The sequence below is a fragment of the Propithecus coquereli genome, unplaced genomic scaffold, assembly GCF_000956105.1.
Source record: "Propithecus coquereli isolate 6110/MARCELLA unplaced genomic scaffold, Pcoq_1.0 Scaffold336, whole genome shotgun sequence".
In the NCBI taxonomy this organism is placed as follows: Eukaryota; Metazoa; Chordata; class Mammalia; order Primates; family Indriidae; genus Propithecus; species Propithecus coquereli.
Genome location: NW_012149019.1, coordinates 1,455,270 through 1,464,274, shown reverse-complemented (window position 1 = coordinate 1,464,274; position 9,005 = coordinate 1,455,270). Strand labels below are relative to the sequence as shown.

Genomic DNA, 9,005 nt, shown 5'->3' with positions numbered 1-9,005 from the left:
AGTTTCTGTCTTCTCCAAGGAAAGTTCTTATCCCTCTGCTGCCTGGTCTCACCTGTGTGTACCAAAGCCTAGTACAAGACGGTATCTGACGTAGCACAAAATCACTTACTTTAATCTTAGTTTGCCAAAACTGTCATGGGGTTCTGTGAAGAAGATCATGATTCCCAAACATTTTGCACTAACCAACAAATTAGAGGTAATAAAAAAACCTACCCAAAAGGCAATCTGGGAAGATTGCAAATTAAAATTTACTTTGAAACGGGAAGCAACGAAGCAGTTACATAACCGCTCTGTCATCAAACACGGAAACACTCAGCAGGTGGGGCAGATCTTTCTGTAATACTGGAGCTCACGTTCTGGGGAACTGGGAAAGAGGGAAGGCTTTCCAACTGGCACCATCTTGGTTTGGACATGTTCATGGTGGCAATACCTGCTGCCTTCACAGGCTTTCCCAGGTAGAGATGGTGAATTGCGAGATGAATAATACAGAACTTTAACAATTTGCCCCAACAAAACCACTGCACAATAATTCAACTATGGAGAGGGGCGAGGAACTACAAAAGCAAAGTGAACAAGAATCCAAATGATATGTTTCTAGTTCTTCCTCAAAGAAGGAGAAAAACCCTAAAACCATGACCCCAGCCACTCGAGTTCTGCTTGAGACTTTCACAATGGAACACGCTTGAGCTCAGCCGCGGCTAATGCTCAGATGCTGTGAGATAATATTTCTCCCTAGCTAAAATGGGGTTTATCGGCTAAGAAGAGATGCATTTCGCAGATAAACACAACTTCCTCTAGCTGCTGATTAGATAAGCAGGCTCCGGCATCCGTACTCAGATGCCTGCTGCCTGATCTCCAACTAGACCAAGCGCCCACACTGTCTTTCCATGTGAAACGTGGTCTCCAGCGCTGCGTCTTCCTGCCCAGGCTGCAGAGCAGGGTCACTACCTCCCAGTACCTCTTGGTCCCTGCCTAAAACTCTAAAATGAGGAGGAGATTTGGCATCAGAATAGCCAATTAAAAATATAGTAATCCTCTTACAATTCCCATTTCATTCCTAGAAGTCATGGCTAAGTAAAGGAATTTTTACATCAAATGAATGAATTTTTTAAAAAAGATTTATGTTTCTACACACTTAATCATTTTCCCTGGATTCCAGGGGAGTTTCTCCTCTACTCCCAGTTATGCTAGGGTGAATGAAACCCTGGTCAAACTATTCAACATGAAGAACCAAAGTTGTGCTCATTGAGTTTCGATCTCTCGGAGCCGCTAGGGGCCTCGAAACACCAAGCTGTGAGATACGACCTACAGTGCTTACGTCCTGAAACAAACACTGATGACACACAGTTATCTGCTTACAACTCTGGGAGCAAGCTGCTTAAGGGAGCAGAACCAAAGAAGCACATTCTAGAATGTCATGGGGCAAATGTAAGTACATGTTCCCTGCCCATATTCAAACTCACACTTCCTCCTTCCTGCCTAAGAGTAACTACTGCCTAAGGTTGTCAGATTATCCACCCAGGTGGCCAAGGCATTTAGTAAGCCAACCCTGCATCAGTCTCAATTCTTTGGCCTTCCACTGGTTCAACCACCCCTGTGTGCGTGCCTAAGTCATTGTTCCAGTTCAGTCCCCAGCATTACTGTGCCTCTGCCCTGGGGTTTTCCTTTGATTCTACCCTTAACCCCTAAATTTGCCTGTCCTCTTTCTCAGGGGTGGCCATTCCACTTTTTAGTCTGGAACCCTTCTTCTCTATCCTCTGGTCTTTCCTTTTTCCCTCTGCTCCAGCCACCAACCTTCCTTGCCCACTGTCTGCACACATGGGCAGGGCGGTGGGGCGTGGCGGGTGTGGTCCTCCTCATTCACGGCCAGTCTTGTGTCTGGAACCAGCCCAACCCACAGCCAGCTCCCGGCTCCGGTGTGGCCAGTGCACCTCCACACCCGTGCGCTTGTCACCAGAATGCCAGCGACCGAGGATCCTTCCTCAATTCTAGGACACATTCTCTCCCAGAGAGCATGAGTCAATAACTAGCAAAAATTCATGGTATAAAAGAAGGAAGAAGAAATGGAAGCATGATTGAATAAAGAAAGAAAATAGCCAAGTTTTTGGTTTTCTTATACAAAACACCTATCTGCTTTCTAGACCCCAATCCTGACGTAATTCCTAAAATGGAAGACTTGTAAGAGCACCTGCTCAAGAGTTTTTGGAGTAAGTCTCAAAGTCTTTTTGACTGCTCTAGTATGGCTGATTGAGTAAATCTGGGATTGCCTTAAGAGGTCACTGAGTGCACCCTCGGCTTTAAACAGTTTCGTATACAACCACTTCAGAGAGGTGAGAGTTCTCTCATTTTTAAAGAGACCACTTCAGAAGAACAAGCTAGAGTCTCATTAAATAGACTGTTCTGATGACTAAATCCCTCCTTGCCAAAAAGTTCTCCTTTGAGTCTAACTTAAATTCTCCAAGCTGCACTTCAAATCCTTGGTTTCCTCTTATTTGGATCTGGAAGAAGATGGAGGCCCAGTAAGGGCCCTAGGCTTGCTCTGGCTGCTGTCCCACATTTACACACAGACGCAGAGCATTCCTTCAGCACCGAGTGAAGCAACATGATGTGAAACCATTACGTTTTTCATTCTGGGAGTGACCGCCGATCAGTGTAATCTCCCACCCCATCACAGGGAGTTGGTGCTGCCATTTCCTGTCAGTTTGTTTACGACGGTGGCCTGTTCTCCCTGTTGAGACTAGCTTTGTCTGAGACTGAATGATGCTACTGGCAATAACGGCTCATAGCTTTTCAAAAGTGTTCTTGTCTCTTTCTAAAGCAGACATTCCTGCAATCTACTAATACCTAATATTTTCCCACTTTTTCCATCTTCTTAAAATTTCAACAGTAACAGCTTAGCACCCTTGACTTGAACTTGGGCCTGGTGGTGGGCAGCACCCTAATCTTTCCTTTGGCCTCACCCTATTCCAGTTCCTCCCTCCTCTCCTTTGTTTCGCTTTGCTTATTCTATGGATCAATGTTTTCTTAATTAATAAATTCCTCTTCTCTCCTTGGTGCTACAATGTTATCCATTCTCTCTCTTTTCTCAATTGAAGCTACAATAGGTTCCTCTACTCTTTTTGTAAATCTTTAAAATTTCTGTTTTGCATAAGTTGCATTTTTCCTGCTATTTTTGTGTCCTTTTTACTTTATATTTTGCTAATATACCTTGCTATTCTATCTTCAGCAAAATCTGTTTTTTTAAAATCTAACTCTTAAGGCCATTCTGTGACATGTGCTCGGTTGCTATTGCCACCATCAAACGAGGAAACTGAGGCTTGGAGAGAAGAAGCTGTGCAGGACACACAAGGCCAGGGAGAAGGGGACTTGGACTTGTCCCTTCTCAGATGCATTTTCCTCACTCTGCCAGGCCTTCGCCACGGGTCCCCTCCACCCCCCTGTGTACTCCACGCTTCGATAGCTCTACTTCCTCCTGCCTGCCTGCCTGCCTCTGTCCCAGGAGGGCTTCTCACTTCCCGTTGTCTGTCGTTTGCTCTTGGGTCTCAGTCCTGTGGAACACTGTGATAAAGTATGCCATCAAATTTACTTCCTTTAGTCTATGACTTTCCCCCACCTTTCATAATATATTGTTTCCTAATGCTGTCTACATACTTCATCTATTTAATGCTCCACATCACAAATTAATAAACAACCTATGCCACACACCAAAGCTAGCTGATTGCTTTCAAGAATCACAAAGGATGGTCCTTTAAACTCAGTTGCTGTGAAGCGTCATTTCTTCCCTCGATGTCTCCTATGGTTCAGTCTTCTGAGACCCTCTTACTCCCTAACTTCCTCTCCTTAAACTTCTCCCCTGTCTGGTGTTCAACGTGTAATCTGGGCTTTCCCCTTCTTCCTTTGTGGCAGGGACCATCCATACCTTTGACCTCCAGTCACCCACCAGAGCATGCGCTCTCCCAGTGTCTCAGTGCTCACTTCACATGGCTGTCCCTGCCCGTCCACAGGGTGACCTCAAACCAAAGCAAAAAGGTTTTCCAGTTTCACAATCCTGAAATTTCTATTTTCTAAACTTTATTCTGGAAGGAAAAGTAACTGAGAATCATGTCGCATGTGATAAAGGGCAGGAGGCAGGGCCCATGAGAAATGGCAAACCCACCCAGGACTCCAAGGTAACGCCTGGGATGGGCATACTTGGGACAGAGAGAGGGACTCTGAACCAAGGAAATACAGTTCTGGGGACCAGTCAGCAATGCCAGCTGAGGCTGGGTGATCCCTCACCCAGGGAAAACTACCAATAATTTGAAGCTCATAAGGGACAAGACATTTACACCACTTTGAAGGCGTTTGCGCTGTTGTTTGCTCTCCAGGAATCAGCCTGACTTTCAGTTCTCTAAAGGATGTCCATGGCCATGCTGGCTCGAAGGCTCCACGGCAGCTGCAGGGATTTCAGGGAGAACCCACAACTTTATCCATAACCACTCTAGCCAGTGTCCTGACTCTGACGCGTGGGCTCTCAGTTCATTTACGTGGCTAATGGGTCATTTCTTTGGTTCTTGGTCCCTGAGCCCCTCGCTTTGTGTTTGCAGGGGAGTTTGGAGCATACATTTGCTCATGTAATAAGTGGGGAGAACAATACCCATGGCACTAGGTGCTTCAGGGGCTAAACAAATGTGGGGACATCACCCCCACAATCGCTATTCATGTGACACCTTTGCAAATGTTTATCACATATCATATCATTGACTTAGTGTTTTTATTTAAATTGATTTTTTAACTTATATAAATGTGTTTTAAAAGGAACCTGTGTAGTGGTACAGTGTATGGTAAAACCCCCACTATCACTTGCAATAAATAGACGATAATCTTAAAAATAAATGCATCAATTAAAATAAAGCATGATCATCTGTGTCCCAGCTTTGGGAAACCCCAAATGACACGCGCAGCTTTCCTGCATACAACGGAGCAGGTGAGCAACAGGCGTCATTTCTCTTCCCAGCCACCTTCCCACACACAGTAGCCATTTTCTCCTAGGGCAAAAGAATTCATAGATGTACTTGTTTTCTGAATTCATCCACACCAAATGGCTTTAGCTGCCATCGTCATCTGTTTGTGCTATTAATGGCATTGCTAAATTAAAGAAAAGGATCACTGTACTCAGTGAACTTGGTTTCTAAGACACATGAAAACATACAAATGTTTTGTATATATTTATATGAAATTCTAGGTTATTGCATATTCTTAGTTATTGCATCAGGATGTCCCCTATGGCTGAGGTGTTTTTCATAAGCCTGAGAATTTTACGCACATTTTCCCTCCTTGGCTTTGGGGCTCATGTAACTGATCCACATTGATCCATTCTACCTAATTTTACCTACATATCCTTCATGACATTCTTTGTGCTAATAAATGGCTCTTAATATCACAGTTTTTCTTTAAAAAATAGATATTCCAAGGAACTGTTGACTCATAAGCTCATGAGAACATGATATAATGAAAAGTGTCTTTGAGTGAAAACTAGTTTTTAAGTCAGAAATTGAGTTTAATTCTGACTCTGCCATTTGAGCTTGGTTAATTCACTAAACTTCTGCAGGCCTCTGTCTTCCTGAAATAAAAAGGGTGCATGCAGCACGTGTAAGTTAACCAATGGAGTTACTGCAGATGGTTCCATACACACCCTTCCCTTTATGGAAAAGGTACACAAGTGTGTGCTAACTAAGTTTTTTTTTTAACATTTAAAAATTCCCATTTATCAAATTTTCTATTTTCAGTTAAAGCTGACATTTAAGAACTAGAGATTAGAGGGATTAACATAAAATGGCCAGATGTTGTTCCTTCTAACCCCAAACTCTAAATAGCTCTATTTCCATAACACATAAAATGTGTAATTTTCACTATCTACGATCCATAAATTTGATATTCCTGCATGTGCACTGAGGGCAGAGGTGAGTGATGGAGACGCGTCCCTGGGCAGGGGTGCTCCTCCCCTCTCGCATCTTGCTGGGCATGTGGGTGTCAGCACCACGCTGACCTGTGAGTGTCCACTCTCCTTCGTACAAGAGGACCCACTAGCTGACCTCTGCTCTGTATTTCCTTGACAAGATGGCTGAGGGAAAACAATGGATACAATGACTCGTGTTACTTAATCACTATCTTAGAAGGATATAAAGAGACAGAGAAGAATGCCCGCTGACCCAACTTACCCACTACTCTCTCACTCTTGGAGCTCTGCTGTCCTCCAGAGGTGGTGGAAAGGTCCTCAGGGACAGGCATGGGCTCGTCACCATCATCTGGAGTGTCGCTTACTGGGGGGCTTTCCTTCCCTAGGAGACAAGTAGGCGCTTGAGTTTTGGGCAGTCGTCATCACCAGCAGGGAAGTCCAAGGTGCCTGGGCTTCACCTTGGCTTGGCTTGAGAGAGTGGCATGAGGTGGTGGTTACTGAACTGAGTTAATGCTTCTCCATTGAGGTTAACGTACATTTTTCTTTTTATAAGAAAAAAATTCATTGCCCCCAATACAAACGTGAAAGAACACAGATACACAAAAGGGAAAAAATAAAATCACCTGTAATCCTAGGGATTACCACTTTTAAAATTATATTTATATGTTATAGATAATATGCGGTGACATATTTTGTTTTTCAAAATAAACTAGCTTTTAGACGTTCTCATGAACATAGTTCCATGCCATGACCACATCTTCACAATTTTGTTAATGATGAGTACATTAGGATTTATTGAAATTCTTATTTTTGAATCTATATTGTTTTCAGTCTTTTTTTTATTATTAAGCAACACTGTGATGAACATCTTAATAGTCACTCTTTGTACATATCCTTAATAATCACTACAGCATACATCTTCACAAGTTTTATGGCTGTGTGAAAAGGCATCGACATTTCTAGGGTTCTTCACACATTTTGTCAAGTTTCCCCTGTACGGTTGTTCCAATTTGCCCCTCAAACTTGCCTCCCACACCTTCATACTGATTGTAAGGACAGCACACTGGGCATCCCGCCCAGAGCTGCACATTCTGGGATCTGTTCACTTTCTTTTCAAGAGCCAGGGAATATTTTACCAGCTGCCTAATTTGACTTAACTTGGTGGGGAGAAGAAGCTTGGAGACGGAATGGAAGGGAACCCCCATGCCTACTGGGAAAATGATTCCCTCCCTGCAGGCAACGGAAGTCTTCCAATGAAAATTCTTCTCTTTGAAAAAGGAAAATAACATACAATCCACACAAACACGAAAGTTGCTTATACTATACACAATAGGATTTACGAAATGAATTAGGGCCTTACAGGATGCCTATATTTACTTTGGCTTAGAAAAGTTTGACAAGAGTCTAGCGATGGGGAGCTCACTCCCACTCCAAGGAACCCGCTGCTGGGAAGCCACGACTGGTAGAAAATGCTCTTTCACCATCAAAGCTGAAACGTCTGTAGCTTCCACCCTTCCAGACCTAACTTAAACTTAAGAGTTATGAGACACCAACTGCATGCAAGAAACAGCCCGGTAAGGACCCAAACTGACACAAACTGATCCATTAAGTGGTTATGGAAGACCAGTTTAGATAAGACCCTCAAGGGAGTCTAACAGAACAGCAGCAAACTGGGACTGTGTGCTTGCTGACTGAGCTGGCGACTTGGCTTACCAGGCAAAATGCTGTGCCCTCGCAGACAAACCCAGCCTTTTGGGAGAGCATGCAATAATAAATCAAATGTTAAAATGTCTAGAAAACATGACTAGGTATGGTGTGAAATTTCCTTGTTTGTTTCAATAAACCTCCCCCAAGAGTAAGACCAACATTCTGGAAGACTAGCAGGACCAGGAAAAGCATCCCCTATCTATGAAACAACCTTTACTGGAATATTTAAAATAGAACCTGCACAGGCACCAAGGCTATGCTTTGGGGAATAGTATTGCATTCTCTAGAAAACAGACATCACAATTTAATATTCCAGTTTAGCTGTAATTACCACAATTGGCATATTTTCAGAAAGAGCATTATTGGATATATTTGGATAGCCAATACAAAATGAATAATTAAAGATGGAGCAGGATTATAAGAATTTCCTAAGGAAAAACAAAAGGCCAGAGAGAAACTGAAAGTGCTAATGTTATGCTGAAGCCTTGGAAATGTGCATTAAGTCAGCACTATTTTCATTGCCATAAATACCAATAGAAACATTAAAAGTAACAATAGCTAAATGTATTAGTGTTATTTTTTACCTCTTTCATAAATGGGGAAAAACACTGAATAGGAGAATACAGGGACCATTTGCCAACTCTTATTTTTGTATGACATGACTTCCTAGAGCAATGATTTTCAAACATCCAGGACTTTAGGGAGGTGGTCAAGGAATCCTTTTCTTTCTTTCTTTCTTTCTCTTTCTTTCTTTCCTTTTCTTTCTTTTCTTTCTTTCTTTCTTTCCTTTTCTTTTTTCTTTCTTTTCTTTATTTCTTTTCTTTTCTTTTTCTTTCTTTCTTTCTTTTCTTTTCTTTTTTCTTTCTTTTTCTTTCTTTCTTTCTTTCGTAAGAATAGCTTCTTTCTTTTCTTTCTTTATTTCTTTTCTTTTCTTTTTTCTTTCTTTTTCTTTCTTTCTTTCTTTCGTAAGAATAGCAGAGTAATCTTATTTAGAACTTTAATATATAAAATACGTCTTCTATGTAAAAAGGGGGCATTGTAAGGTAGGGAGGCTGGAAGACCGGGGACCCAGCCCGCTTGCCTTCTTGAACACCTCCTAAAGTATCTCCATAGAAGTGACAGAGGAGCCCCCTGGCCTAACAAGCTGCCCAGAGATTAACCATGTAGAGGGTGTGTGGGATGTGCACGTGTGTCTCTGCGATTAACCAGCTGTCATTGTTATGAGGTGCAGGTGGGAGGTTGAGAAACTACAGGTTATTGACTTTTTTTCCTCATGATCTTCCCTGTGATAACTCTGGAGTAACACACAACGCTCTGGGATCCTGTAGATGCTAAGGCATGCTGGAACGAAGGCAGGGTC

The 9,005-nt window shown here is 42.6% G+C and overlaps 1 protein-coding gene across 4 annotated transcripts in view; it reads right to left on the bottom strand.

The window, feature by feature from the left end:
- The window catches only part of IKZF1 (IKAROS family zinc finger 1 (Ikaros)), a 90,150-nt gene that overhangs the window by 62,048 nt on the left and 19,097 nt on the right, over positions 1–9,005 (bottom strand). For all 4 annotated transcript variants that reach the window (XM_012650640.1, XM_012650641.1, XM_012650642.1 and 1 more), the window contains exon 3: positions 6,201–6,320. In XM_012650640.1, coding sequence (XP_012506094.1) covers positions 6,201–6,320 — 120 coding nt within the window. The remainder of the gene's footprint in view (positions 1–6,200; positions 6,321–9,005) is intronic.